A 17,848-nucleotide genomic window follows, 5' to 3' on the forward strand; every position below is an offset into this window, starting at 1 on the left:
TGGGCCCCTTCTTTAAGCTGTTACCTCTGAAAGCTGAAACATTCAGGTCAGTGACTAATGGCAGGGCCAGATCATTCAGAGACCTAGGTACAACAGGGTTAATGAGCAGGAATGGGGTAGGTGGGGTCACAAACCAGGAACACATGTCATCCAAGTTAGATAGCTTTTTTTTCCCATTTAATTGCCCTGAAAACACACACGCTCTCACATAACACGGAAGGTGAGAGCTGAATGAAGTTTTCTGGGTAATGGCTCGAAATGTTTTCCTTATGAGAAGTGGTGTTGAGTTACAGCGTGCAGACTGAGAACTGGGAGGAGAGAAGAAGCAGCCCCAGCCCGGCCCCCACCTTTTCTTGGGCTTGTAGGAAGGTGGACATGGGCTCACGGAGACAAGACGAGTGACATGTTGAACTGTCTGGTGGCTGCAATCGACTGCTCCCAGAGTGACCTAAGGGCAGTGTTTAGCAGGGTTTAGCCAGGGGCCAGCTGAGCAGGCACAGATGCTGTGCTATGAAATGCCACGCAGGCAGAGACTGACAAGCGGTAGGAGCTGAGCTTTCCCCTTGGACTGCTGTTTCCTGCTGTGTTCCGGGGGGGGGGGCGCTTTCTGGCAACTCTGCTGCTGCTGCTGCTGCTGCTGCTACTACTTCAGCTCCCTCTCCACTCAAGGTAAGCAGGCTCAAAGGGAGGGCAGGCTGCAAGGAAGCCTTTGTACCATGAACAAGATCCGAAAGTTTTTCCGAGGAAGTGGGCGAGTCCTGGCATTTATATTTGTAGCTTCTGTCATCTGGCTGCTCTTTGACATGGCAGCTCTCCGCCTCTCATTCAGTGAGATCAACACTCGGGTCCTGAAGGAAGACATCGTCAGGAGGGAGCGGGTAGGATTCAGAGTTAAGCCAGACCAAATGAAGATCATTTACAGCAGCATAAAAGAGATGAAGCCCTCACTGAGGGGACACGGGAAGGGTGTATGGGGCAAAGAGAACTTTAGAAAGACTGAGGAGAGTATGCTCAAGGTTAAGGATAATTTGGACCAAGCTGAGAGGGAAAGAAAAATGCAGAACACCCCAGGGAGGGGCAAAGTTGTGCCTTTGTGGCATCCTGCACGTCTGCAGAGCTTCCCAGTGACTTCTAGCAAGCAGAAGACAGAGGGACGAGACATCAAACCTGAAGCTTCCTCTCACCACATGATGCCAAAGCAAACAACAGCTCAGGAGGCTCAGAAAACCCCATTCATAGCACCAAGAGGAACTCCATTGGCCCAAATATCTGTACACACAGGACCTGTGGGTATACACCAGGAAGCCCTGAAGAGTCATAGTCTCAGCAGTGACACATCAAAACAAGTAGCTGAAAGGAACCTGAAGGTGACCATTAGTCTTACTACTGACAGTTCAAAGCAGCAATCACAGGCAGTAGCAAAGGAGAGGACACACCCTGCCAGCCCACCAGTGCCAAAATCTGGGGAAGCCATAGCCTTAAATAAAACTGAGACTCAGAGTAAAGAACTAAATGCTAATAAACAGAAAGCCAGTAAGGCCCCTTCCTTTTCCAAGCTCAATGCCAATTCAAATCACTTAAAGAAGCAATCTATTAATGAGACACAGTTGGGAGGCTTGCCAAAGGCTGATGGAGCCCAAGTGGCTGGTGGGAAGAAATTCAATTTCTCTGAAAGCCATGTTGTGATTGTAACCAAGGAGGAGGAGCTAAAGACAGACACCAAAGAGATCCCCAATCCTAAAGACAAAACTATATTTTCTCGAGTATTGGGTGAGAGCCAAGGAAAATATATCTCCAGGAATAGAAGGGAGACGTCTTTTTCTTCACTTGCTCTACAGAGAGCAACAGTGTCTCAAACCAATCAAGCCTTAGCTGGGGGGCTAGATCTGGCAAGAACCAACTTAACTGCCAAGGTCCAGCCTGCAGAACTCAACCAAAGTCATATAAAAGTCCTTTTACCTGAAGACAGTGGAATGCACCATGTGTTAAAAATTGATGTGACACTTTCCCCAAGGGACCCCAAAGCTCCAGGTCAGTTTGGACGTCCTGTGGTTGTTCCCCATGGAAAAGAAAAGGAGGCAGAAAGAAGATGGAAAGAAGGAAATTTCAATGTCTACCTCAGTGATTTGATTCCAGTGGACAGAGCCATTGAAGACACAAGACCTGCCGGGTAAGCTGCATTTCTCTTCTCTTTCTTCAACCTCAAGTATTTTGGCTCTTATTTAGAGAAAATTTATTTCTAGATAACTCTGTGTGATTTTTGGCCACCTAGAGAATTAAAACAACATTAATTATTAGACACAGTCCAAATAATCTACCATCCACACAGAGAAAAGTTCTGATATCAGTTTCCCCACTATGTTCTCTTTCTGAACTTTCTACACTTATTTCTCTGAGACTTTGGCTCTCATTCTTGTGAGCTCATGTTTCATTTCCTTTCCTCTATGGAAAACCTTTTAAAATGATTAGATGAACTCCATTCCTAATAAGATGTATATGAAAGGTAGAGCTTAAAATGTAATTCCATTAAAACAGTGACAAAGAAGTGAATTCCCAACTTTGAAACTTTTCATTATTAACAAGTTTGTCAGGACTATATTTGGGAAAGGAGGGAGAGAAAGAGCCTTCTAGGCCTCCCTGGAATCACATCTTAACCAGCAGAATTCTGCCTAATCAAGAGTAATGATCACCACACTAGCAAGTGAAGAAGTGAATTTACCCTCTAAAACTTAATAATCTTTGTAGATGGAGATAGTAGACATTTCAGGAGTTCAGTTATACAGGAATAATAATGTTGGGAAAATTCAATCAGCTAATAACTGGAAAACACCTGCAGGATGTACAAGAGTATAATAATAACCACTTAAATTTCTAGAGTTTCACCATTTACAAAGAACCTGCATACACATCACATGAACTTTATGAGTCCCAGAAAGGAGGTTGCAGATGCTATAGGTTCAAATTAACAGATGAGGGTACTCCGAAATTTTGTCACTTTCCCAAGGTAACACAGCTCTAAAGTTGCCCTATGAGCCTTCATGAGCCAGTTCTTCAAGGAACTAAATTCCTATAACTACATCACTGGAAAGTAGATCAAGTCACATATATTTGATCTGATTCAAATACAGCCGAGTTCTCTGCTCTTTTTGGCCCTATCATAAATGACGGTACTTTGCAGCCATATGTTCACTATCCATTAATTGATAGTACAGCTCCATGTACACCTTGATATTCTATTCCTGAGCCAAACAATGTTTGCCTAAAAGTTGGAATTAGAGAATGTCAAAATTCAGAATAGCACATTATGTAAACCACGGCCTTGTTAGGCCTCTGTAGAAAACTCTTCTTTGTGCTCCAGGTAGTCAACGTTACTAGGAGGAAGGCAGATAGAGATGTGCCTGGATTCATATTAGTAAGAGGAGTCTCTCCATTGTGATGTCAACTATGAGAAGGCCACTTTCGGCTCTGTTAGCCATTGGCAGATGGCTATCAGCCGTGTGCTAATAGCCTGCTTAGATCAAGCACTATGCCATTCACGTCCCTCAACGTGGTAAAACTCACAACCTTGAGGAGAACACAAATGTACCCACAATAAAGATGAAGAAACTGAGGCCCTGGAAAGTTACATTGTCTGTGGTCATAAGACAAATGATTAAAATCTATGTTCAAAATTATGCTGTGCTGTTTATCTCCCATCTCTTGCTGATTATCCTCAAAAAAAAGATCCTAAAACTTATGTTGGGCCAACTCAGATCTGAGATCCTGTGTATCACATATATTTATGTATAATTTATATATATACATATGTATGTATACATATATATGCCAGCTTTGAACACAGAATGCCAGAGAATGAAGTAGTAGTTAAAGTAGCCTTATTTTAACATCTCTTTAGTGACCCGGCAGACTGCTACAGAGTCTGGGGAAGAATCAGCCACTGCACAGAAGCACAGGCTGCACTTCCAAACCAGAGAAAGAGCAATTGTGTGAGGGCCAAAAGCAAGCAACAATGATATTATCGTCCATGTGATTTATTGAAGGGCTGATGGCTCTCAGCGCTTGTTAGTCTCCGAAATTTGGTCTGTGGAAGTTCAGGGTTGCGGCCCAGGAAAGTCACAGTCAGGCTCTGTCTTCTGAAGGAGACTGTCCCGACCGTAGGAGAAAATGACACGTGTGCTTGAGGATGAGTCAGACAGCATGCGGCCAGGCCCCTCCCTCTTATCACACAATCCACCTTGGTTAAATATAGACACTCCTGCGAGCTGCCTACCTAATGCCCTACTCCACCAACAGTTTAGCCACCAGGGGTCCTATGGACAGACCCCCTGAACTATTAACAGCCCTTTTGGGCCACTCTGCTTTGAAAGGGGATACATTATTTTTCTTTTCTTTTACTCAAATACTCTGACTACAAATATGTGCAAATTATATATTCCCATGGATAAAGATTGGAAGAAAACGCAAATGAAAAACATGTGATTCATCAGGTTGGCAGGAACTGAAGTTTCTTTACTTTGATTTTGTTTTCAATCTTACTCAAAAAAGCACATGAGATGGCTTATAAGAATACACACAATAAGATTTTTCAAGATAATAAATTTTAAAGGTCAGCATAAGGGGAAAGTTGTTATGGAATCTAATAAGAAAATGTGTGTATGAGAGAGAGAAAGAGAGAAAGAAAGAAAGAAAAAGAAAGACAGGAGGGCTGGGCTCCAAAACTTAGCTACAGTAGCAGCCCCCTCAATCCTTTAACTTTTAAGAGTTCTGGGGGATATCTCTCTTACGGCTCTTTACATTTCCCAAAAATCCACCATTATGGATTGATTAACACAGTAACTGACCTATCGTAACTGCCTAATGAATATACAGTGAACTGAAAAAAGGGTAAAAACCACTGATGGGCTAGTATGTTCCTTTAAATTCAATTCTTCTCAGTGAAGATAGTAACTAGAACTAGTTTTCACTTGACTGATAGGCTTGCGTGAGGCTGGCATTGGGGAGGAGAGGCGATGAGCAGAGTTCCCGGAACTACTTCACCTGCTCTAGATCTAAAATCAGACTCTCTTTTCCAAAACTGCTCTTCCCTTCTCTTCTCCTGAGTCCCCAAGAACCCTTTCTAAGATGCTGAGATGCAATCAGGGCCTTTCCCACAAGCACAAGAACTCCTTTCTGTCAGCAGCATTGTTTTCACTGTCCTATTCGGTGCCACCCAGGTTTCTGCCCCTTGCAGTGTAGCTATAGCTTTCTGCATGTGCCACTCTCTCCAATGCAGGCCTTCGGCGTTAGGAAAGTTAGCCTCATTACCCTTTTCCGCACATCATGTTCACCACCATCCACCGAGGTTTTTCGGTGCACTAGTTCCTTCCCCAGCCTCCCGCCATTTTCACCTTGCAGGATCCTCACCATTTTCTCCCACACATCTGAATCCGACTCTGCTCAAAACCCAGCTGTAGCTTACCTCCACCTGGACCGGGATTTGACTGTGACCTCTAAATTCCAAGTACCCTTCATGCACCCGTGGTTACTGAAACAAGCCTTGTCATGTGCTTTTCACCGACTAGAGCCTTGAGAATCTGCTTTGCCTTCTCAGTGAGGTTATAAGCCTCTGAAGGAAACTCTGTCTTTTACTTTATTTTATACCCCTTAGCACTGAGCACAGCGCTGTACACTCAAAAGGTACATACAGGTTTACACAACATGGTTTTAAAAGAGATGTTTCTCTGAAATGACTTTTGAAAATCGATACTATGTTTAAAAAATAAATGAGAGGTGACTATTTTAAATGAGGCCTGCAATGAGTCTTTTTATCAGTTAATATTGACTTCCTAATTTTTCATTTTGAATATGTTAGTATCTGGTTTAAGGTAAATACATTCTGTTCTAACACTATAATCTCTTCATTAATTTGTATTTATTCTTTAGTTCATATTTTTGTTGTTGTTTGTTTTTAATTTTAATGTTTTGACTTTCCAGGCAGGAAAATCTTTTTATTTTACATTCAAGAATGTATTATGTCAGAAAGTAAAATACAGTTTCATTTTTGCCTAGAACTTTTACCTATAAAATATGCTTCAAATAAAATACTTTTTTGACAGTCATTTTAAAGTTCCATATTTAATCTTTTCTTTATAAAAAGCTAACCCTTGCAGTTCTTGCTCTTAACTATGAAGTTTGTTTCAGTCAGCAATAATCAATACACACATAGGTTTTGCTAAATACACACAAAACACGCATAGGTTTTCCTAAAACATGGTCCTATCTACTGAAAATGCAGGGCAATTCTACTTAGAGACGTCTGTCTCTAGGCCCGCACCTATAGTTAAGTGAAACTCCAAAAATAAGTTTATTTTAAGAGTGTACTTCCTGAATCTGTATTTAGAGAAAAATGACTCAAAGAAATTTTTGCTGCCAGCCTTTAGTTTATAAAGTACAAAAAGAATTACAGCACGCTCTACTACACTGCTGCGTCGTCATGATGTTCCTAGATGGCTTAATTTAATGCTTTGCTTTTCCTACAAAACTCTGGCAAGTCCCTCAATAAAGTAATTAAAACTGGTCTTTATTCTCCTAGCCCGGAGCTGGGAGTGTCAACCAATCATTTGATTCCTTCCTACACAGCTAACGAGAGTTTTCTTTTGGCACATATGAAAAGCAAAAGATAGCACCATGCATTTGCCACAAACCAGACTAAATTACTGAGGGGAAGGGAAAAACCTTTCTGGAACCTGAATTTCCATCCCTCCCCTCCCCTCCCCTCCCAATCCTAGTGAGGATAAAAACCGTAACTAATGAACTGCTGGGGGAGGAGCAGCTAGGAGAGAGAAAATAAATTGACCACACATCCTTCCAAACTTCAGGCTTCTACAAGTTTATCAGGCTGTGAGAAAAGAGAAACTTTAAAGTCAAATGAAGTTCAGCTTTTTTCATTTTTACATGGGATGAATATTTTAATTGATGAAATGCGACTGCTTTTGAGTTTAATCGTGATCGGTGAATGTCAGCTAAAATTGGCTGAAATAGCTATGAGACCTCCCTGAGAAACCAAACAGGGGCAGAGAAACAAAAATCTCACAAGACGGATTTAAAAGGATCATTTCCAGCTTTTACCTCTATGGGTGTACACACTGCAATGGTGCTTTTGAACTGTGTGTGTGGGTCCACATTCAGGCATATTTGTGTATTTGTGTGTGTTAGAGCATAGTGTGCTATTTCACTGAAAAGTCATGGCCAAGAGAAGAAAATAAAAAGCAAAATTTGTTTAAAAGGTGCAGGCTAGACCATAACACAACAAAGGTTAAATATGGCCAAAAGATGATTACAGATCCTTTCGATACTTTTATTTATCATACTGTCCCCATAACTCAGGGAATAATAAGGAGAAAGACGATCAAAGGACATAAAACACATTTCTGCTACTAATTCAAAGAGAAGGAAGCAGTTAAACAGTGCCTAATTAATGTAAAACTGAGAAATGTTAAGCAAATCAGCAACTGTTTCTCCTAAATACTGCCAAAGACCTAGAAATATTTCTGGAAGAGAGTAATTAGCAAATGTAGGAATTTGAACCTATTTAAACTTCTTTTTTACACATCTGATCCAGAGCCCAACTTAATCATCAGCCTAGTTTTATCAAGTTCTTGCTGTAATATTGCCTTGTGTACTCTTTTTTTTTTTTTTTTTTTGAGGAAGATTAGCCCTGAGCTAACTACTGCCAATCCTCCTCTTTTTTCTGAGGAAGCTTGGCCCTGAGCTAACATCCATGCCCATCTTCCTCTACTTTATACGTGGGACGCCTACCACAGCATGGCATGCCACGTGATGCGAAGTCCACACCCGGGATCCGAACCCGTGAACCCCAGGCCACCACAGAGAAGTGGAATGTGCGAACATAACCACTCCACCATGGGCCAACCCCTGCCCTGTGTACTCTTGTTTCAGAAAATAACTTCCTATTGGACCGTTCTGGGTAACCCATTCAGAGCAGAGCCTCTCAAGAAAGAACATTTTTGCTCAATAGTCAGAAAATTCAGGAAAAATAGTAATGTTTTTACAGGCCCTGTTTTGTTGTTTGCTTCCAAAACGAAAGAATTTTTTCAGAGTCTCCTCTATGTTTAAAAAAAGATCTGTATTATTCCAAATTAAGCTATCTTCTAAACTGGCCCTGCTTCTGAAATGTTGGTATATGGACCTGTATGAGAAATAGAGTATTTACAAGAGTCTTTATGACTTGTCTTCTCATTTGATCCTTAAAACCATTCCTCAGGGCAGGTACTATCATCGTCCCAGCTTTACCTACAGAGAAACTAAGACTTGAAGAAGCAGCTGATGTTTCAGATTACAACAGATAATTCAGAGGGAGGCAGTTCATTGCGTTCCCCGTGCTATTTGCTCGCTGCCTATCATGAGCTGGGCACACCATGCCAGGCAACTGGCACCTTTCGTTCTTCACATACATCATCTCATTTGATCCTTACAACAACCATGTCAGATTGATAAAGTGCTACATCTCCTTATTAACAGATGAGGGAAAAAAAAAACACAGGGAAAGGTAATTTGCCCTGGGGCCCGCAGCTCACAAATGGTGAGGTTAGGACCCAACCCTTAGGCTTCTGATTCCTCCCCACTCAGTGGTAATTCTCTTACAGCAGGCTGGCTCTCTCCTCGACTCTAGTTACTCTTCTTTCACAGTGGCCATCACCTCCACCTCTCCTGGGTTGGCCAAGGCTCTCTGAATAAGGAGAATCTCTCCCTTGCTCAGCCTCACCAAAGAAGTGACTATTTAAGTTCCAGGCAGTGATATATGTGTGTGTGTGTGTATGTGTGTGTGTGTGTGTGTGTAGATTTTATATGTGTGTGTGCTTTTATTCTAACCAACCCTCACAGCAACACTGTGAAAGATATACTATTTCTCATATGATATACAGAAGAGAATAATGAGGCTTTATAAAAACACATGTTCTGCTATCCCAGAAAGCCAACAGCAGATTTGGGATTCAAAAGAAAATTTTCTGACTCCTAATTTTAGTGCTCTTTCCATAGGATACAGCTCCTCCTTCCTTTATTTCCTCATAATCATAGGACTTTGGCAGAAATTAAAACATCTCTTTTCCTTAAATACAGCTCAGAGGTGTATGAGGGGAATTCGTTTTGCACGTCAGATGCCACGTCAGAGAGAAAATTAATAGGAAATCATTTTCTATTCAGCACTAAGCAAATGGTCCACCAACCGCAGTTCAGCAGTGAGCAAATATCTCTGGGCTCCTGCTATGCAATCTAACATCTAAGATGGCCTCTGCCTTCAAGGCACGTGGAGCAAAACGTTATACAGAAGCACAGGGTACTACTGGAGTGAGGAAGAGAAAGGCTGCACGTGGCCTGAAACAGGGCAGAGGCCTTTGGGCTGCAACCTGAAAGGGTAGGGAGTTAGAGAAGTGGGGAAAGGGGTAAAAAGAGGGGTCCACTGAGAAACTGAGGGAAATCTGACATGGAGTTGGGGGAGCGGTGAGGGTGGAAATGAAACCATAGAAGTAAGCAGAGTCCAGATCACTCAGGACCTTCTAAGAGCCAGGGGAAAAATGTCAAAAAATGTAAAGCCATGGAAAGAATCATTGAATTTACCTTTTCTCAGGGGTCTTGTGACCCAGAGGGAAGCACTTATGAGTAAATGCGGCTAAAGTTGCGTAGACAATCACAGAATGTTAATATTGGATGAAGCTTTGGAAGTGATCTAATCCAGTCCCTTGTGCTACAGAGAAATCTGAGGAGGGAAGGGACTTACCCAAAGTCATACACTGCAGAAGACCCAGGGCTCCCCCTCGGAGCCCTGACCGCCACCCAGAACTATTTCTGCCACATCACACCACCTCCTGCTCTTCTCCCTCCCGCCCCAGTTTCACTCTGACAGCTGCCTGCCCGAAATAGGCTATTGTTAAAGCGGTGAATGTTGATGCTGGTGGTTTATATTTCTAAGCCTGAGGTCAGTAGCTTTGATGGCTCTACGGTTACCTCAGGAACCACAGCTTCAGCTAGTGAAGGCCTTTGGCGTAGAGGTGGTGAGCATGACTGAAATCCTCTAAATTAGCAGTCAGGCGATTCTGACTGAATGTCAGGGGTAGTCTAGCCCAGAAAGAACAAAACATGAAAGTAAAATTTTAATATAACCATACCCTTTTATCAGTCAGAGGAAAAGAAGCCCCATAACGCTAAGGTCTTGGAGAAAAGAATATAATTCTGGACACGGCTCCTCAGCCAGATGCTCCTTTCTCCTTCCGATCCTTTCAAAGATATCAGAGCTCAGGGAGTGGAGGCCCTGAAGGCTCACTTGGAGGCAGTAGTTGAATTGCAAATAAAAGCTGAGAAAATATTCTCCTCAACCTTCTGTTCAAACCCGAGAAGACTGAGACTTGACCCACATTGTACGTTTTGACTGTTTTGGAATAAAACGAAAAATTCATAGAAATGAGAGAATGTTATCATGCCCTCAATCTTCTGATCTGAAACCTTCTTTATTTGATAGGCGACATTCAAATCAGGTTAGTGGCTGAGCGCTCAGCACACACAGCTGAGAAAGCAAAACACATCACTGTCCAAGTCTCTTGATAAATGATGAGCCCTTGATAGATTTGGATTAAAGACGACCTGGAAAAAGGCAGTGCACTCTGTCGAAATGTGTACATTTGCATTGTGGGTAATCATAGGCCCTCACACAAGGAGTCCACAAAATTGTGTTTTTTTCATTTTTTTTTTTTTTGAGGAAGATTAACCCTGCGCTAACATCTACCACCAATCCTCCTCTTTTTGCTGAGGAAGATTGGCCCTGAGCTAACACTCATGCCCATCTTCCTCTACTTTATGTGTGGGACGCCTGCCACAGTATGGCTTGAGAAGCAGTGCGCAAGGTCCGCACCCGGGATCCGAACTGATGAACCCCCGGCCACCAAAGGGGAACATGCAAACTTAACTGCTGTTCCATCAGGCCAGCCCGGACAAAGTATTTTTATATCCATTATCTCATCAAATCTTCACAGACATTCTGTGATGAAGGCAAAGGATTCTTCGTCCCAAAAGTGAGGATGCTGAGGTTCTGGAAACTTCTGTGACTTGCCCATGGTCATGCAGCTAGTAAGTGTCAGAAAGGACTCAACACTTAGTCCTCTGTCATCTTTCTCAAGTCCAGAGTCTTTCTGTCCCACCACAGTAGCATATCAACTGTGTGCAGGACAGTGGAACCCCCACATTACAGTCCCCATTTTTCAGTAGTTCGATTGGCTACAGTAATCTAAGTCTAGACTTCCCCCAAACAAAACAGATGGAGTTAATTTTTGAGTATAGAGTGGAGCCCACATACTCTAAACACCTAACTTGTGTAATGAATGGGCATATAAAGTTAAAATATGATTTCTTATCCTCAAAAAAGATTACAAACCCAGAAATACCCTGCATTTAACTTAGACTTTACTTGAGCTGCAACTTCTCCCTCTAGAAAGTAGGACTTTCAATGGGCAAATTGGAAGAAAGGAAATTTGCTTCAGTTGCATCAGTGTGGGATAACTTGAAATAGTTTTTTACAACCTGTGTTTTTACAACTGGGTGACTCTCAGTATGCAAGAACAGTTAATAATGCAGAAAGAGTTAATAATGCTGAAAGCCTTTCTGGTCTGACCCACCGTGCCTTTGGACAAAACAAGCATGTTGCGTTTTCTAGACACCTGGAAACGTGTTTCACCTGATTGGTAGTGCAGGGAACCAGGGGCCTGTAGATGTCAGAGTGGCCTGACACCCCGGCCGCCCATACCAAGGCACACTCCGAAACTTTGTATTTGAAACCTCACACTTTCTCCTGTGCCCCTCTCTCCCATCCTTGAATGTGGCCCTTTTTTCCAGGCACCAATATGCTCTGTACAATAAAATCTTCCATAGGGTCTTCTTCAGTGTGATTCCTTAAATACACCTAAAATATAAGTTTGTCAATAATTGGCAGAGGTTCTCCTTAGTTCCCGGCATATTGCATCTATTAGAATTCCTCATCATCTACCCATATAGGTCTCTAGTGGTAAAATTAGGGCATCGTGACAGGTTATGAGGATGGAGGATCAGATATTTGGTGATTCCGAGGGGCCTGCCCCAAATCTCTCAAATCTTGGAGAGCTCTTTCTCCCTCCAATTTCAAACTGGCTAGCATTACAACAGTTCTTAGAACTTCCTTCTAAAAGAGACTGAAGATCTACGATTTATATTATAAAAAGATTCATCTGCATTAGCCTGCTTGGTTAACTCTCCCCAATGTATTTTTATGTGTAACTAGATGTTTCTAAAGTCAACCAAATTTTAGTAGTAAAGAAACTCCCAGAACTTCACAGCTGGGCTTGTTGGTTCAAATGACTCAGACAGAATTTGTGCAGCTGACCCTTCCTTTTTAGAATTGACTTATTTTTTCAGCACCAAACATCGTAAAGAATATTTAACCGTGAAATATGCATTTCCTGTTTATTTACATTATAAAATTAGAGATGAGGACGTCATAGGAAGTCACTGATGTCTTCTGTATCATCTCTTTCACTCAGGCTATTAAATTCCTCTTGGCTTTACTTCCTCTTTCCCAACTTAGAACCCATGATGGAACAATTGAATCATTTTACACAAGTACCCTCAAAATCCTCTATCACTTTTCTTTCTACCTCATTTTTTCTGATGACCCCTAGACTTGGATTAATCCAACAATCTGCTTTCTCTCCTCCTACACGCAGGCTGACAGACACTGGTGAAGCAAATGACACTTGCATTTTGACTAAAATTTGGGGATCTCCAAATACAGGGAATTGCTCAATGCCCTTCAGAAATCCTTTTCTGTGCAGCTGGCCAGTACTCTTTCCCTTTTCTCATAGTGTTCTTACCACCCAAGGAGAGACATCTGCCCACCTCAAGACATGCCAACAGTCAAGAGGCAAGGAGGTGTGAGAGAAAGGACTTTATTATAGCTTGCTAGCAAGGGGGAAGATGGCTGACTAATGTCTGAAAGAACCATCTTCCAGAACAAAGATGACAGGCCAGTTATGTAGGAGGCTGCTCTCTGGGTGGGGGCATCTGTCTAATCTCCAAGTGGGGGCAGACATCTGGTCTTAATTCCTGATAGTCTTCTGTTTTACTGGGTATGCATCAGAGACTGGAGCAACACCCTACCCTATACCCTGATCTTTCAGTTGTCATTGATGATGGCTATCAGCATAGAATCTCTGCCCAGCTGTCATCACATTCCTGAGGAACTCAACAAAGTTATCAACTTGTAGCAACTGGGAGGAGCCAGAAAATCTACAGAGTATGTCTGAGTTAGTTAATCAGAGGTCATTCAAAGTTACAGTATGTTTTCTTTTCTGCAATATAGCTTCCCTTATATCAACCTTGTTTTGAGCAGGTATCAGTGTCTGTGTCAAATATTCCCCATTCTCATCAAGACCCTACCTTATTACATTAGCAAAAAACCTTTCCTCCAGTATGAGCTAGAAATTCTTTCAACTTCTTATCCCATAAGCATAAACTTGTTTACATAAATTACCACATTTTTCTCTTCCTCTCTCAAGGGAAACGATCTCTTCTTCTACCATTTAAACTTTTTATTTCAGCTCCATTCCCTCTCCGTTCATCCATCCACCCATTTAATACATATTTATCAAGTATTTGTTAAGTGAAACTGTTCTAGAAGTTTGTGGCACTGTAGTAAGCAAGGTAGATTTGCCCTGCCCTTAGGAAATACTGGGTACAGAAGATAAGGAAATAAAACCAATAAGGTTAATGCCATGGCAGAAATACAGGTGACTATGACAGAGAATAATAGGAGGGTTAGCTAAATTTCAGTACAGTAGTCAGAGGAGGCTTCTCTGTAGAGGCAATATTTATTTAAGCTAAGAGTTAAATGAACAGAAGAAGCCAGCCATGAGGACACGGGGAGGGTAGCAATACTGCTGGAAGTTAAGGAAACAATAAATGCTGAAAGGAGTTTAATACCTTTCAAGGAGCTAAAGAAGGCCCATGTGGCTAGGTGGAGTGTGAGGGGATAATGGAATGACCCACAGCCAACTGGAAAGATGGGCTGGGGCTACGCCATAGGGTGTCCTTAAGGCTATGGTAAAGAATTTGGATTTTTAATTTTTTTTTTTTTTACTTTGTCGCATAAGAGTTCACTGAAGGATTTTAAACAGGATAGTATTGTGGACGTGGTGAAGAGTGGAAATAGAGAGGCCTATTAGGAGACTTCAGCAATAATCCTAGAGAAAGATGATGGAAGCTCAAGAACTAGTGGTGGCAACTGTGGAGATATAAAGAAATTGAAATTGAGATATATTTTGGCAGTACAATGGGCAGAAGTTGACAATAGATTGGTTTTATCGACTGTCAGGAAGAGGGTGAATCTAGGATGACATCCGTATTTCTGCAGCAAGGCGGCTGATGATACCATTAATTAAGAGGAAAAATGCAGAGGACTGATTGGATTGGATAGGGTGAAATCAAGACATCTGTTTCAAATGCTCATGTGTAAGATGCCCATGCAATATCTAGAGGAGATATCAGGTAGTTGCTTGGATATGTGAGTTTGGAATTCAGAGGAGAAGTCTGACTTGGATGTAAATTGGAGGCTATAAGACTCAAAGCTGTGGGCATAGATGAGATCATACAGTGAGATAGTACATAGAAGAAAGCAAAGCCTAGGACTCAGCTCTGAGAATCTTCTGTTTAGAGATAAGAAGAGGAGGAAAGAGATAAGAAGGAGACTAAGGAGTAAAAGCCAGTGAGTAATGGTGAAAACCAGGAGAAGGTATTGTTTACAGGACAGAGGAAAAAAAGGAGAGTGACTCAAGGAGTCAAGACTTATCAATTGAGTCAACTGCCACTGTAAGGTTGATTAATGCAAGGAGAGAGACCTTGCTCCACCAATAATCCTATCAATCACTGATTCTTTTAACTCTCAACTCTATTTGTACCTTCCCTGAAGCCCATAAATATGATTCTGTTCCTTCCTTCTCAGGAAAGGGAGAGGGAACAAGGATGACAAATTTGCCCTGCATCCCACATGGTTATCTTCTCTCTTTCTTCTCCAGGTTTCCTCCCAAACTAGTGTACAAAATAGCTTGCACTCTCTCATCAACCCTTTACTCTTTAATCCATTGTACTCTATCCCCACTCATTTCCTCTTGGCAAACTTTAGTCTCCTCACTTCTGGTCCTTGATGTTCATCACCAGAGATGCTGAGAAGTGAATTCTCACATTAGAGACATTTTTGCATTGCGAAAAAAATTCCAGAGTTTAAAGTTTGTCTAATACCAAAATTGTCCTTCAATTGTTGGATTGTCAGTAATTATGCCATCAAATACTACAATATTCTATTTAATGCTTGGAAATCCCTCCATTCTTATTTTGTCCTCTCTTTTTCTAATTATTTTTCTTTTCTATAATTGAATTTTAATATTATAATTCATAATTTGCTAACACCAATTAACACTTCCATGGTCTTCAATGCATAAATTCCTAAACTTCAAAGAAGCCATAAATATAGTAAAAAAAAAAAAAAAAAAATTATTCCCTTACTTTAATAAGTCTCTTAATTCAAAGCAAACCTACCTTTTCCTGAGGGGCAAGGATGTCACTCACCCATTCAAAGAAATAACAGATGTGTCATCTCTCTCTCTCAAGAAGTATATTTCTTTTTTTTTAGAATTATTTTATTGAATTCACATTGGTTTATAACATTGTATAAATTTCAGGTGTACATCATTATATTTTGGCTTCTGTATAGACTACATCGTATTCACCACCAAAAGTCTAATTTTAATCTATCACCAAAAGTGTATTTCTTACTTTAACTTATTAGGCCCTTGTGGCAGGCTGAAAGAAATGGCCCCCCAAAGCTATATTTGCTTCTAATCTCAATAACCTGTGAATATTACCTTACATGGCAAAAGATTTGATTAAGTTAAAGAGCTTGAGAGAAAGAGTTTATCCTAAATTATCTAGGTAAGCCCTAAATTCAATGATATATATCCTTATAAAAAAGAGCCAGAAGGAATTTTCACACAGAGACACCGAAGAGAAGGTGATGTTGTAGGGGAGGAAGGCATTTCCTCCAGCCACTCTGGGTCATTCTGGCTCGGCTACGAATTAAAACTCAGGAGACAGAAGAACAGGAGAAAATTAAACAAAGCTTTATAACATGTATACTTGGCAGAGACTCGGGAAAACTGAGCAACTTGCCAAAATGGCAGAGGTTCTCATCTTAAATACCCTCTTCAGCTAAAGGCAAAGGAGGATGTTGGGGGTGGAGGGAGTCAGTTATAGGAGGTTACCAGAAAAGCACAGTAAACAAGAGTAAGGTTATTATGCAGATTGAAGTCCTTGCCTTCCGCATTGATAAGAGTTTCTAGAGACAAGGTCATCCCCCTCCTTCCTGGTACAGAGAGGGAGACACCTTTACAGATGGAGATTTCCTTTACAAATGTAAATGTCTCTTTACAAAGGGTAACTTCTACATTTTACAGTCTCTCTCATGTCTGCAGTCTTTAAAAGTAACGAGCCCAAAATAATCCTCATGCCTAAAAGACATATCTTGGGGTGGCCAATTCCAGTCCCCCACAACGTGAAGGCAGAGACAGAGACTGGAGTGATGCAGCCACAAGTCAAGGAAGGCCAGCAGAAGCTGGAAAAGGCAAGAAACAGAAGTTCCCCTAGAGGCCCTGGAGGCAGTATGGCCTTCCTGACACCTTGGTTTCAGACTTCTGGCCTCTAGAACTGTGAAAGAATATGTTTCTTCTGTTTTAAGCCATGCAGTTTGTAGTGCTTTGTTATGGAAGCCACAGGAAACTAATGTAGATTTTGGAATCAGGAACTGGAGTGCAGCTGTAACAAATACCTAAAAATGTGAAGTATTATCCAAATAATGTCCAAAGAATTGGATAATGGGTAGAGGCTAGAAAAATTTTGAGAAGTATGACAGGCAAAGCCTAGATGGCCTTGAAGAAATGGTTGGTGGAAATACGAACGTTGAAGATGCTGATGATGAGGTTTAGAAGGAGATGAGGAGCACCGTAAAGGAAGCTCCTATCATCCATAAGCGTACATATATTGTCCTGAACAGAATGCTGGTAGAACTATGAGCATTCTAAGTGCTTCTTGTGAGGGCTCAGAAGGAAATGTGTAATGTTTCATTGAGAACTGGAAGAAAGGTGATCTGTGCAACGTAGTGGCAGAAAGCTTGGCTAAATTGTATCCTACAGTTCTGTGGAAAGGAGAACAAGCAATGAGCTTGGATATTTAGCTGAGGAGAATTCCAAGCTAAGTGTTGAAGGTGTGGCCTGTTATTTTCTTTCTGTTATAGTAAAATGTGAGAGGAAAGCGATAAACTGAGGAAGGAACCATTGAGCAAAATTTTTGGTAATTTGTTAGAACGGCCACAAGAAATTAATGCAGCCCTTAAGTGAAGTCAGGAATGTCTCATTTTATTCAGAGATGCCAATGCATGGATCCTTGGTGTAGAACCAGACAAATTTAGGCTGCCTGCTAGTTTATGTTGACTTTAGATACCTAATCACTACATCAAGATACCTGACCAAATGTGTTATTTTACATCACTTGAAGATTCGGGACATGCTCCTATCAGCCCTCAATTTATTTTTTTAAGATTAGCCACAAAGGACAAGGCAAATAAATCCACTTTGTGTTAGAGCTCAAGTTCCCAAACTGGCCTCTCAACAACTTGTGTGTCTTTTATTGGTTGGTTGTATTTTTGTTTTGTTTGTTTGCTTTTTAAGAGAAAGTTTCTCAGAGCCTATTCAGACCTCCTGAACTGATTTTCTGGGGCTGG

General features: G+C 41.3%; 1 protein-coding gene across 1 annotated transcript in view; it reads left to right on the top strand.

Annotated features, from left to right (window-relative positions):
• Window positions 1–206: 206 nt before the first annotated feature.
• Window positions 207–17,848, top strand: part of GALNT5 (polypeptide N-acetylgalactosaminyltransferase 5) — a 47,281-nt gene continuing 29,639 nt past the window's right edge. The window contains exon 1 of the mRNA XM_070581364.1: window positions 207–2,170. Coding sequence (XP_070437465.1) covers window positions 717–2,170 — 1,454 coding nt within the window. The 5' untranslated portion in view covers window positions 207–716. The remainder of the gene's footprint in view (window positions 2,171–17,848) is intronic.

This window comes from Equus przewalskii, chromosome 17 (assembly GCF_037783145.1).
Source record: "Equus przewalskii isolate Varuska chromosome 17, EquPr2, whole genome shotgun sequence".
Lineage (NCBI taxonomy): Eukaryota > Metazoa > Chordata > Mammalia > Perissodactyla > Equidae > Equus > Equus przewalskii.